The sequence below is a fragment of the Melitaea cinxia genome, chromosome 3 (genome assembly GCF_905220565.1).
Source record: "Melitaea cinxia chromosome 3, ilMelCinx1.1, whole genome shotgun sequence".
Taxonomy (NCBI): domain Eukaryota; kingdom Metazoa; phylum Arthropoda; class Insecta; order Lepidoptera; family Nymphalidae; genus Melitaea; species Melitaea cinxia.
In genome coordinates this window covers 6,850,627-6,865,277 of record NC_059396.1, presented here as the reverse complement: position 1 = coordinate 6,865,277, position 14,651 = coordinate 6,850,627, and the positions used below count along the sequence as shown (strand labels likewise).

Below are 14,651 nucleotides of genomic sequence, written 5' to 3'. Positions count from 1 at the left end.
CCTTCACGGAAGCAGAACAAGTGCCCGGAGTCCAGGATCATCGTGTCTTCGCCCTCTCTTCAAACTTCAGACAACCCCAGTATACTTCACTTAAGTTTAAGTTTAAGACTCGATTTTACTTCCAGTTCGGTAAGGTTGTGGTCCAGCCGTAACATGCCTCCATTATACGTAACCGGTACGTAGTACCTGTAGTTTTGAGTGGCAGCCTCCCGTATCCCGGTGATCCTCAGCACCCTCCGCCCCACCGTTACCGCGGCCGCTGCTGTAGCCGGGAATAGTGGGGCTACCGAGAACTGAGGGCCTAAAATTCTACCGCGAACTCATGAGAGTTTTTGCCCATAGTCACTACGCTGGGCAGGCGGGTTAGTGACCGCAGGGCTAGCTTTGTCGCACCGAAGACGCTGCTGCTCGTCTTCGGTTGTGTATTTAAAAAGCTAGCTGTAGGATGGCTATACCGCCATCGGTCGGCTTCACTAGTTCCACAGTGGTATTGGAACTTTGCTAGCTTTTCATATTATTAACTAGCTGACCCGGCAAACGTTGTTTTGCCAATAAACTATCTACTATAATATAAGTGTGCGGGGATTTACTTATAAACGAAAGCGTTGTAGACAATGAAAGTATGCTTTATTTACTGCACAGAAAAATTAAAATAATACGTATAACAGTCGCTACTACGATCGGTACACAAATAAAACCAAAAAAAAAACAATGGCCGAAAACAGTATAGTGAGTAAGACAGGAGACCGGCTTTATTCTCATCCCCGTGACGTTTGCTGGATGAGAGGTGACAACGTAATGTAGACATCTAGCGGGGATAACTGATCGATTGATAGTTATCGACCGGCGAAGGCAGAAGATCAAATTGAATTAAGAAAAAAATCACAATTAAAGGAAATTATTAAAAATAATAAAAAATAAAAATTGCGATGGAAAAATAGGGCTTGATCGTAGAAAGGTTGAAAATTAAGAGTAATATAATTTTTTTTATTCTAAGTCATGATAAAATAAATATAAAAATCCTGCCAAAAAAAAATAAAGTTTATAATTAACAAATAAAATATAGGGGTTGATCGTAGAAGGTTGAAAATTTAGGGTTGTATGTATTTTTTAATGATGTATCATAAAAAAATAAAAATATAAATAACTAGCTGTGCCCGCGGCTTCGCCCGCGTTGAATTAAGTGTGTCACAAAGTTTTTCGTCAAACTTACAGTGAAACTCTCATCAAAATCGGCTTAGCCGTTCCGTAAACCTCCCCCTTGAAAACCTCTCTCCATTGGTGAAACCGCATGAAAATCCGTTCAGTATGTTTTGAGGGAATCGATCACATAAACTTTTCGGGACTTTGTTTGATAATACACTAACTGTTGCCAGCGACTACGTCCGCGTGGTTGTTAAGATATGCATTACTATCAATGCTGTTTAACGCAAATTATTTTTTTTTATTTCAGTCACTTGAAATGCTTATCACACTGAGTAACTTTTTAAAAGGCACAATTTAGTATAATTTAATAGTTATTTTAAAACCTCTCTATACATCACATTTTTAGTTTTATTTTTAGGCTGCAGTATAAATAACCTATCAGGCGAACTTATAGCTGCTGTATATGTTTCATATAAACTATCAACCCCAATGAAACCCCCTTAGCGATGGAATATCGCAAAATCCGTTCTTAGCGCACGTCTACTAACTATAATCTACCTCCCTGCTAAATTCAATAATTTCAGATCTCTTACTTCAAAAACATACGACTTTCATACAAACTTCCGACTCCCGTTTTAACCCCTTATAGATCGAGTATCGTAAAATCCGTTCTTAGCAGATGTCTACAACCTATAAGGAACCTATCTGCCAAATTTCAAGTTTATAGCTGTTATAGTTTCGGAGATTTCGTGATGCGTGAGTCAACCTACCATCCCCCGTTTTAACTCCAAAAGGGAATTGATTTCTAAAGATACATTATTAAAACACCTTCTCACCATCTATAGAAAGCTTCAAGTCTCTTACTTCAAAAACATAGGACTTTCATACAAACTTCCAACCCCCGTTTTATCCCCTTAAGGGTCAAGTTTCGTAAAATTCGTTCTCAGTGGATGTTTACGCCCTATAAGGAACCTATCTGCAAAATTTTAAGTTTGTAGATGTTATAGTTTCGGAGATATCGTGATAGTGAATCAGCCTACCATCCCCCGTTTTAACCCCAAAAAGGGGGTTGATTTCTAAAGATACATTATTTGAACACCTTCTCACTATCTAAAGAGCATACATTTTAAATTTCAAGTCTCTTCCTTCAAAAACATAGGACTTTCATACAAACTTCCAACTCCCGTTTTATCCCTTTAGGGGTCGAGTTTCATAAAATTCGTTCTCAGCAAATGTTACGCTCTATAAGAAACGTACCTGCCCAATTTCAAGTTTGTAGCTGTTATAGTTTCGGAGATTTCGTGATGAGTGAGTCAACCTACCATCCCCCGTTTTAACTCTAAAAGGGAGTTGATTTCTGAAGATACATTATTTGGACAACTTTTCATTATCTATAGAGCATACATTTTAAATTTCAAGTCTATTACCTTAATAACATAGGACTTTCATACAAACTTCCAACCCCCGTTTTATCACCTTGGGGGTTGAATTTCGTAAAATCCGTTCTCAGCGGATGTTTATGCCCTATAAAGAACCTACTTGCCGAATTTCAAGTTTGAAGCTGTTATAGTTTTGGAGATTTCGTGATGAGTGAGTCAACCTACCATCCCCCGTTTTAACCTCAAAAGGGAGTTGATTTCTAAAAATACATTATTTGGACACCTTTTCACCATCTATAGAGCATACTTTTTAAATTTCAAGTCTCTTACTTTTAAAACATAGGACTTTCATACAAACTTCCAACCCCCGATTTACCCTCTTAGGGATCGAGTTTGGTAAAATCCGTTCTTAAAAAAATGTCTATGCCTTATAAAAAACCTACCTGCCAAATTTCAAGTTTGTAGGTGTTATAGTTTCGGAGATTTCGTGATCAATGAGTCAACCTACCATCCCCCGTTTTAACCCAAAAATAGAGTTGATTTCTAAATATACATTATTTGAACACCTTCTCATCATTTATAGAGTATACGTTTTAAATTTCAAGTTTCTTAGTTTAAAATCATAGGACTTTCATACAAACTTGCAACCCCCATTTCACCCCCTTAGGGGTCGAGTTTCGTAAAATTCGTTCTTAGCGGATGCTTACGTCTTATAAGGAGCCTACCTGCCAAATTTCAAGTTCCAAGGTGTTATAGTCTCAGAGATTTCGTGATGAGTGAGTGACCTTTCGCTTTTATATATATTATTATAGATTATAGATTCATCTAAAAATAAAAAAAAATAAAAAAAATTATGGGTGGACTACAGTTAACATTTAGGGGGATGAAAAATAGATGTTGTTCGATTCTCAGACCTACCCAATATGCACACAAAACTTCATGAGAATCGGTCTAGCCTTTCGGAGGAGTTTAACTACAAACACCGCGACACGAGAATTTTATATATTAGATTAATTTATTTATTTTACATGAAATAGTATGTCTTAATAATGATCACTAATCTAATAAAATCTAATAAGTACTATTAATTATTTTGTATTGTTATTTAATTGATTGAAATTTTGATTTGGGTAAATTGAGATAAGGATTGATGAATTTTGCATGGAATTAAATAAAGCTTTATCATTATTATTATTATTATTGGAACTTTTCTATCCCTTAGTCACCTCTTACGACACCCACGGGATGAAAGGGGGTGGCTAAATTCTATATGTCGTAGCCACTCAGCTAAGTAAGTTTTAGTATACTTTAAATTGAAATACCTAAATAAGGGGGCGGCAAAATTTTCTTCCGCCCCGGGCGGCCGACAACCACGCTACGCCACTGACCTATAACTTTGTATTGTATTCTATAACTTACTGTTTGTTCCGTAATTATTACTTATCATGATCAGGGAACTGCAATAGAAAATGGATGCCTCATTATTATTATTTTTCTACCCCTAAGGACCTTCTACCTGTCTACATCCTCTCGAAATTTGATACAGGTTTTATTGTTGAGCGATGATATTTTACGTTCCTAATCTTTTTCAACTCCTGTCCTTTATCCATTTATGATGGCCTGTTTCACTAGTTGTGGATAAAGCTATTTTTCAAATGACGAAATCCAAAACATAAAAAAAAAATTATGATTTTTTTTTCACTATCGAATCTCATTGTATTTATGAGATATTGTATTCACACATACTGTGTGGCTACGGTACTAAAGAATATAGCCACCCACTCTCTTCCCGTGGGTGTCGTAAGAGGCGACTAAGGGATAACACAGTTCCGCTACCACCTTGGAACTTAAAAGCCGACCGATAGCGGGATAACCATCCAACTGCTGGCTTTGAAATGCACAGGCCGAAGACGGGCAGCAGCGTCTTCGGTGCGACAAAGCCAGTACTGCGGTCACCAACCCGCCTGCCCAGCGTGGTGACTATGGGCAAAACACATGATTTCACGTTATTTTTGGCGTGAACTTGTGGAGGCCTATGTCCAGCAGTGGACTGTATAGGCTGTAATGATGTATTCACAAAAATTAATCTAAGTTGTAGTTTATTGAGTTAAAACAGGTCCTATTGATTTATTCTACCTTCTGCTAAAGTCTAATTGTAACTTATTTGTAGGATAAACTTTATCAACAAGCAGTGAAACAGGCCTGAAATGTGTGTATTTAACTGTCCATGTATTTGTTAAATTCATCATATCAATTTAAAACCGTCCATCTTTTTATTATCTAAATTTAATAAATGGTAAGTTTCAGTGAATAGGTTGGGCCATTATGGCGAAATATAAGCAAATACTGTGTCTACCTTCATCTGAAGTAGGCTATACAATACGGGAACGAGAGCCATGGTGGTATACATCACAATCGATGAATTATAGAAAAAGTTATTTGTTACCAGAGATCCATGTTCCATTAAAACCTCGTTGCGAAAACTGCCCCGTAACGAACTCTTCCAATGTGAATGGATTCTGGGCACTCGCCGCCGCAACCAGCGTCACCCACACCAACCAAACTTGCTTCTTCGTGGCAAATAATTACAAATTTACTGTTTTATTTTTCATCGTCGAATTAATTTATTTTTATTAACCTCAAAATACGGTTCTTGTAGTTAAATATTGGTTGTTATTCTTATACATCTCTTGAATTATAGTAAAGGTAAGTTTCTTAGATTTTTCAATGTACTAAATAGATACATAATGTAAATTTGGTAACATTTAAAATAATTACATAATTGTCTTACCATATTCAAATTCACTATCACTATTTACATTGGTTGACGGTAACAATCCGCCAACACAACTGGATTATTGTAACAATATGTTCTTGTCATAGATTCAAGGATATCTTAAATGATAAAAGATAAGTGATAATTGTATAAATCCTAACAGCATAACATTGGGTCATTTATTGATTAGATATGTGGAATATTATATTTCTAAGACATTAAATAGTATTAAGAACACACATAGTTTAGAAAAAATAAATAAAAGAAAGCATCTAGTGGGGAAATGTTTATTAGACATCAAATAAACGAAATTATATAATAAGATGATAATAATTGTCATACAATTTTAAAATGTGACCGTATTATTAACCTGATACATATTTTCGAAGATTTATAAAATACATCGAATAATCCGAAAATTGAAACACCAATTAGTTCCATGTTTCTTTTAACTCGTCCAGTTTTATTTCCCCGGCGATGTCCCAGATTTTTTTAGTATAGATTTATTCTAGTACATCATATTATATTGTTCACGATTTCTTCGGAGACAGTATACGTGGTAAATCCAACGTTGCATGTATATTGCCAAAAAATTAAACTTGTTAATTTTGTTTGACGCAGCGCTGACTGTTTCAACGGTATGCGACGAATCAGCGATTTCAGCACATTTAGACCCGACTGCGGGACGCATAGAAGGGTGCCGTTTCCACTGCGGAGATCCAAAATGTCTGCCTCGATCAATCAAGCGACTGCGATACTCCGACGACGTATAAAATCATAGATTTCTTCCAAGCGAGCCTTTCTATAACATTTCATATAAAATAAATTTATATGCTTAATTGCTTCAATATTTTTCATGTTTTCATAATCTTGAAAGTATCTCCTTTAAACCTAGTTTAACCTACATCTAAATTAACGAATAAAGCAATATTTTACATTAAAATAAAAAACGTTCGGCTATTTATTCGATACCTGAAAAGAAAGTCATCATTGCGACAAAGCGTTAATCGTGTAATTGTAAAGCATAACTATGAGAATGATAAATTGTCATTGAAATTTAGTATGTATGAATGTATGTCAATGTGAAATGTATTTGTGTATGGTATGTGTGTCTGTTATCTAAGATGTATGTGTGTACGAGGGATGTGTATGTATGTGCGGTAGACGGACCATGGCTAATGTCTGCGGTGCGTTCGACGCAACTCCTGCATCCGTCGCTCGTGCTCGGCCATGTGTTGTCGCCGTTGTTCCTCTTTTATTGCTATCTATAACAAATTTGATATTTGTTATATAACAAAATCATCTACTATTCTCATTTTCTTTTTATTCATTAGGTATAAATCTATAGAAACAATACTTAAATAGTGTATTGTGTAAATGAGTACAGCTAAGTCGATTTATTCCTTTAATATTTAGATAATAAAAATATTGAAAAAAAAATTACTATACACCATGGAATTTAGGGTTATTAGGAAATAAATAAAAATACTTTTTTTACTGCATACTCGTATAAACTCAAGCAAATTTATTAAAAGTTTGACAGTTTAGACTGCCCGGTTAAATAAATTCAATTTACATGATAATTTATGGCCTTACCGTTTCCGCAGACAGCGGAAGCCAATATATGCAAGGAGTTGTTTTTGTCTTTCTAAATAAATCATCCAATAACTTGGCCGGTGCCTCCTCCTCTTTCTTCTTGAACTTCCTCGCTGAAACAATTATGACATTACAAATTTAAAAATCACAAATAAATATAATAAGCGAAAAGACCTTAGATAATTATAAAAAGAATTCAAATAAAAATAAAAAAGAAGCAATTAATTAACAATTCTATAATAGTCATAGATCAAGTAAAAAAAAAGTAGATAATGCGCGGCCTTTGTTGTTACTGAAGCCACAAAACTCGGCTCCTTCACGTAAACACACGCGCTCACGCACACATATGCATTAAACTACGCTCATTTTCGTAAGTATCTCACGGGGCCTCGTACAGTAACTTTGCCTTCAAAATGCCGTTCTTATGTAATTAAATGGTGCAAAAACAATACCAAAGTGAATAAAAAGTCTGAAGAAATATCGTTTCACACGTAAGTACATACAAAACTTTATATTTCTTGTTATTCCAAAATAATATTGAGGTTATTCGGAACTTATAATTTCGATGTCCCGAAATGACATACCGAGGGAGTGTTACCAGTAATTTTTATTTCCATTAGCCCAAAATGCGGGTAAGTAAATTGTAGGCAATCATAGAAAAATAATTAAGTAGAAAGTGGACAACATTATTGTTTTTTTTTTATCGTGTGATTTTTATGTTTTTCCTAAATTGAAGTCAAGTTAAATATGAATTTTTAACTCCTTTTGTTTCTGTTTAAATTTGTGAATTAAAATATGAGTATATTTTACTACTAAATATCATGGTTTTAGGTTTCCAACGAATATTTTAATAGGAGATGAATGAGTAGCTGCTTTACGACTGAGCTGAAATGAACTACAATGACAGCCATCCTCATCTAGTTGGTTTGTTCAAACCATTTTGATAAACCTGACATGTACGGTACAAAACGTGGACTTCGCAGAGTACCATCAAGTACATACTGCTACTTACTACTACGTATTTTAATGTTATATTTTTTGTTCTAGGACCTACCGGATGAGTCTAAATTAGTCGTTAACCAAGATTCAATCTTTGATACACCTAGAAAACATAAACTAAGAGAAAAGTTAAAAAAAGAGGAACTTAATTTTAAAAAAATGTAAAAATAAAATCAATTTATTACAGCAAAAGTTAGACGTCTTTAAAGCAGGAACTTGCCCCTCAGAGGTATCATCAATTACTTAAAAACGCAAGTTTTCATTGACACAGATTTATATAATTAAAAAAATCAAAACATGGCTACAATAGATTCATGTAACAATTTGAATCGAAAAAAAGAGTAAATATATTTAAAACCATAAACAGGTTTTTATTTTCACATACCCATTTTACCTATATTAAATTAATTGTTTAATAAAAATTTTAGGGATTTTTTTTAAAAAGTGTCAACACTTCACTCACACATCTTTGAAAAAGTGGCTTCAGTTTTCTGTTCTAGGTGCGTTATCTATTTTTTTTTTTACTTTATCTATGATAATAGTTAAGGGACATCCATTAATTACGTGAGCACAAAATGGGAGGGAGGGTTCCAATGAAATCTCGCCAAAACTCATTTAAACCGAGGGGGGTGGGGATAATCGAATATCTCACATCAACTTCAAAAAATATAAAATATTACAGATATTACAAAAAAATATATATTTTGAGTGTTCAAAAAAAAAAAAAAAAAAAACTCATGGCTATTAAAGTCATTTAGTTTTTGCTTTTAATTTTATTAAATTTAAATAAATTAACTAAAGTATACTTGAACAGTTTATTATTTCCAGTCAATCTCTATTATATTCACGTCAATGTCACGTAAGGGGATGGGGATCCAGACAAATCTCACTAAGTCTCACCTAAGGGGGGAGGGGTCTAAACTGATCGAAAAATAGCTCAATAGCATAATTAATGGATGTCCCTTAGCACAACTATTTCACAAACCTACAAATTGTTTTAAGCTAGTTCAGCTCTAAGTTTATATAATTTACTTCAAACTATTTTTTAAGTTTGCAGGCAAATGAAAAAAAACCGACTTCAATTGTATCGACAAGTAATACAACATAGTTAAACGAAAAATACTCAAGTAACTGCGCGTTATCAAAGATTACTCAAAAAGTAGTTATCAGATCTCGATAAAATTTATATGTGACCACATGATAAATATCGGCTTTCGATTAAATTAAAAATCATCAAAATCGATACACCCAGTAAAAGGTTATGCGGATTTGCGAGTTTCCCTTGATTTCTCTGGGATCCCATCATCAGATGCTGGTTTCCTTATGGTACCAAACTAGGGATATCTTCTTTCCAACAGAAAAAGAATTATCAAAATCGGTTCATAAACGACGGATTTATCCCTGAACATACATTATATATATATATATATATATATATATATATATATATATTGGGGTGTGGGCAGGGTGCGAGTGGGCTTAAGTGTGCGGCGTTAAGTCGGCTCGCCTCTGTCAAGTCTGCCATACGCGTCCACGTCGCCCTCAGCTCGCCGACGTACGGGCTTGGGGGCGAACCCATTCCTTAGGACGTCATGTCTTCTGGGATGGGTCGCACACCCTGGTAATACAGTGGTCGTAACGGGCGCCGCAAACTCCACCTTCCCCGGACTGCTGTAGCTAAGTATGACAGGCCATCCGCCGGGTATAGTAGGTGACCCGGCGGATCACAATTGCAAATGCCTACCTGCGTGTGTCCTGCGCAGTTGATCGCCGTACGCAGGGATGAAGGAGTCCTGGGGGGCTGAGTCGAACGGGGTCTGGGTTTTGTTACCACGGGAGACAACACGCCCTCTTTGGTCCGGATTTCAGGCTAAACGGTAGCCCCGTAGCTAGCCACTGCGGGGAAACGGACATGCGTAACTGCACGGATGAGCCGGGTGCTTTACGCTGGCGAGATGGGGAAGGGTCCTCTGGGAGGACACGGGGACCGGCCATGCTGACGGGGCAAGGGTGTTCGGAGCAACTGGGGGCCGTGGGATCGCGGTCACCAGCCGGGCATCTGCAGCTCCCGATGTCGCGCTTGGAACCCAACCTTTCACATCTATACCCACTGCGTAGCCCCGGTGTCGAAACGGCATCCCCAACGTTGCGGGCTCCATGGAGGGTAGGGAGCGCAGTGGATGAATTTATATATTACACACTATGGATAAAAACAGATCCAAACCCACACAGGGACCTGAAGGGAAACCGGATGGTACCTCACTGGTGGCGAGAACCGCGAACGCGGGTCCGTCTACCAAACACTCACTACAACTTCAACAGACACAACAGGGGAGCGGTACCACGAAGTTGGGACCGCCCTCCTCCACAAGCGGAGGCAAGGCAGCGAAGTCGACCTTGACCTCAGCAAACACACACAAACACGGGGGTGGTGCTGCCAAGGTGGCGCCACCACACACAAAACGCAAGTCCGTGGGTGGCCGAGGGGAAACTGGGAAACCGGAGGAACCTAGGCCGTCCACGTCGACGGCGTCCTCAACAGAGGGTGCCATCCTTGTTGCCGACAGGGCACCGGGGCAACCCGGAACCCGGACGGCGGAAGAGGTGGCTGCCCTCCAACGCTTTGACGAGGCGTGGACTCTTGTCGACCGACGACAAGCCAAGGGGAAACCCAGCAAGTCGGCGGGACGCGTGGGTGGTACAGGGTCCTCCCAACCAGGGAGCGAACCTAAGCCTAAGCGCAAGAGCAAGAGGCAGCGCCAACGTCAAAGAAGGGCCCAAGCCAAAGAACCCAAACCCATGGGGTCCGTCAAGTTTGCGAAGGGGGCGGCAGGTGGCCAGGGCAACCAGGCAACCGGTCGCGCCCAACGCGGCGAGGCGCTGGCGAAGGTCAAAGCGGGGGATGGAAGTACGTCCCAGGCACCGGCCAAAAGGGCTCGCCTCGACGACTCTCAGTCGCCGAGGGGGGACCCCAAAAAGCCGAAGCTAGCGGACGGAACCCATGTCCCCTATGCTGCGGCTGTGCAGTCGGACCTACTGGTTGCGGTAACAACTGCGACCGGTGAGCCCTTGACTGCACAAGCCGCACAAGAGATACAGGTCCTTCTACAGGAGCGCCTTCTCAAGGACTCCATAGAAGCGACCGATGACGAGCCGGTGTACCCTGTCTTTCAGGGTAAACCGACCTACGCAAACGGGGCTCTGAAACTGTGGTGTGGTGACCAGGATACCGTGGGATACCTCACGCGCATAGTCTCGGAGCTCACCTTGCCCACGGGTGCTAGACTGACGGTCAAGCGACAGCGCGACCTCGTCAAGTTGGTCCGCTGCGGCGTTCTGCTTCCGGGTGAACAACCGGACATCTGGAAGGTGGGACGCGCGCTGCGGTTCCAGAACAAGTGGGCAAGGGTAGACAGCTGGGTCCTCCACAAGGTCGATAGACAGGACGGTAACACGTTCCTGATCTTTAGCGCTCCTGAGGATGTGGTGCAGACCCTGGTTGAACGCGAGCGCCGACTCTGCTATTTGCTGGGGTCGGTGTACGTAAAATTCCAGGGTCCAAAGGGCAAATTCGCCGAGCACCTGCCAACGGGGCGTGAAGACCAAGTGGAGGGCACAGATGACAGCGTAGGGCAGGCGAAGGAAGAAGGGTCAGGAGCAATCCCGGCCATTCCTGAGCCGCCCCCTACGAGGCAGTCGAGCCCCATACTTCAGACCGAAGAATCGGTGGTCGTGGTAGAGCCGCTTCGGGAGTCGGAGGAAGGGGCTTGCTTAACTGGCCTGGGCAACCTGGCCATAGGGGGGACAGGGACGGAGGAGGCGGGGGAGAGGCTATCTGAAGATGGCTCACCCGACTCACTCGTCCTGTAAGGTCCTCCAAGCTAACCTCCACCATAGCATGACCGCGACGGCTCAGATGCGGAAATGGTTGGAGGTTAACACGACAGCCATTGCGCTGATCCAAGAGCCGTGGGTCAGAAATGGCATGGTATGCGGACTCCGGAATGCTGGAGGTAAGCTCATTGCACATACGGGCCCGGAAAACACCAGGGCCTGTATTTACATCACTAAGGATATACAGGCGCAAATTTTGACGAGCTTTTGTTCTAGAGATCTCTGCGCCATTAAGCTGCACAGAACGCAAGACCACAGCCTGCCGGAGATGGTGATCGCGTCGGTCTACATGCCAGAGGCTGACGCGCCACCGCCGCACGACATGGCACGGCTGACAACATACTGCGAAGAGTCCGGACTGCAACTGATTGTAGGCACTGACTCCAATGCACATCACATCCTCTGGGGAATGAAAACAACAAACGAAAGAGGTAAGCTCTTAGTTGAATATCTGATGACGACTAATCTACAGATCATGAACGTGGGCTCTGAACCCACATTCGTGAACAGACGTAGTAGGACAATCATCGACCTAACACTAGCCACAGAAGCGGCCTCTGTAAACATCTCCAACTGGCACGTATCCGACGAGGCATCGTGCTCAGATCACAGATGGATACGCTTCGACGTGCAGGTAAACACAGTCCCAGCAGTCCCTAGGCGTAACCCACGCAAAACCAACCGCGTGCATTACGTCGAGAGACTGGAGCAGCTGCTCAGCGAGCAGACATGCCCAGACAGACTCGAGGGAACAGGACAGATAGAAAAACAGGTAGATATGATAACTAACAATATTATAGACTCCTACCAAACTGCATGTCCCTTATCAATCCCACCGGAGAACAAAGTGAACTGGTGGGGGCCTGAACTGGAAAGACTCAGGAAAAAGGTAAGGCGACTCCTAAACAGAGCAATGAATACATGCGCCGATCTGGACTGGGACAAGTACAAGAAGGCCAAGTCCAGATACAAGAAACGTTTAAGGTATAGAAGTACCGACTCGTGGCGCAAATTCTGCAGCAGCGTGGAAACCTGCGAACAGGCCAACAGGGTAAGGAAGGTTCTCATTAACCAATCTAGCCAGTTGAGGGGCTCCCTGAGAAAGCCAGACAACACCTTCACGAGCACGCTGGAAGAAGCTGAGACCATTTTGGTGCAAACGCATTTTCCAGGCTGCCGCATTATGCGGTCGGTCGATTGGCTCGAAGAGGATGTGACCCCAACAGAGGAGCAATGGGAGTATGCACTCAAGGTAGTAAGTCCACCAAAAGTTAGATGGGCTATCAACAGCTTTGACTCCTTCAAATCCCCAGGGTTGGACGGGGTCTTCCCAGCACTTCTGCAGTGGGGAGGCAACCAACTGACCCATAGGCTTACCGCTGTCTTGGTAGCGTGCTTAGCTCACAGGTACGTGCCAAAGCAGTGGAGGGAGGTAAAGGTAATCTTCATCCCCAAACCGGGAAAAAGTGACTACTCCGAACCCAAATCCCACAGACCTATCAGCCTAACATCGTTTCTGCTGAAGACCCTCGAAAGGCTGTGTGAACGGGATCTGAGAGAAAACGCCCTGGCCACAGTACGCCTACACTCACACCAACATGCGTACAGCCAAGGTAAATCAACAGAGTCAGCTCTACATGCAGTGGTCAGCAAAATAGAAGAGGCCATTGAAAACAAGGCAATGTGTCTCGGCACCTTCATTGACATAGAAGGTGCGTTTGACATGACCAACTTCACCAGCATCTCGTCGGCCCTGGTTAAGCACGGTGTACACCCGGTAATGGTTGACTGGATAGGTAACATGCTCAGTAAAAGAGTCATCAGACTTACATCATCTGGGACACAACATGCACTGGTGGTTAAAGGATGTCCACAGGGAGGGGTGCTCTCCCCACTACTGTGGAACGTGGTGGTGAATGACCTTATAACCAGACTGAACCAGCACAACTACTTCACGATCGGGTATGCTGACGATATTGCCATTCTAATTAGCGGCAGAGTCAGCAGTACCGTGTGTAATGTTACACAACAGGCGCTACGGATTGTGGAGAGATGGTGCATAGACAACGAACTTACCGTCAATCCCAGAAAGACGGAACAGGTAATGTTCACTAACAAACGACTACTGGGGAACTACAATCCCCCTAGACTGTTCGGAACGGAGCTGCAGTTCAGCTCGGAGGTGAAGTATCTAGGAATCATTCTAGATAGCAAACTGAACTGGAGCAGCCATCTCAACAGCAAGATTGACAAGGCCACAATAGCCTTCTGGCAGTGCCGCAGAATGATAGGTAAAAGATGGGGTTTATCCCCGAAAATCACTCTGTGGCTGTACCAGTCCGTCATCAGGCCAATTATCAGCTACGGCGCAGTGGTTTGGTGGCCGAGAACCAAACTAATCACCGGCGAAGCAAAGCTACAACGACTTCAAAGGCTAGCTTGCATGGCGACTACGGGCTGCATGAGGACCACCCCGACTGCGGCCCTGGAAGCCCTACTGAACTTGCTGCCGCTGCATCTGTTTATCCAACAGGAGGCGGGAGCGGCCGCGGTAAGACTCAGGAAGCTAAACCTATGGAGAAACGTAAAAGTAACACATACAGGTATACTTGGAGAACTGGCGAACAGGGAACCGCTCATCGAAGCGGTCACCGACAGAATACCCAAACAGTACGTATTCGACAAAAAATATAGAATACAATTACATGAAGACCCAGGGGAAGGCATCAACCCCAAGGAGTTGAGAATCTTCACAGACGGGTCGAAAACATCAACAGGTACAGGTTCTGGGGTTTACTCAGAAGACCTGAATATCAACATGTCATCGCCATTGGGAATCCACAACACCGTCTTTCAGGCGG

The 14,651-nt window shown here is 41.8% G+C and overlaps 1 protein-coding gene across 1 annotated transcript in view; it reads right to left on the bottom strand.

Annotated features, from left to right (window-relative positions):
* LOC123669742 overlaps window positions 1-14,651 on the bottom strand; it is a 32,101-nt gene that overhangs the window by 12,426 nt on the left and 5,024 nt on the right. Inside the window, exons 4-7 of the mRNA XM_045603333.1 lie at window positions 6,898-7,010; window positions 6,478-6,566; window positions 5,930-6,050; window positions 4,972-5,095 (exon numbers count right to left, since the gene is read on the bottom strand). Of these exons, the coding sequence (XP_045459289.1) occupies window positions 4,972-5,095; window positions 5,930-6,050; window positions 6,478-6,566; window positions 6,898-7,010 (447 nt within the window). The remainder of the gene's footprint in view (window positions 1-4,971; window positions 5,096-5,929; window positions 6,051-6,477; window positions 6,567-6,897; window positions 7,011-14,651) is intronic.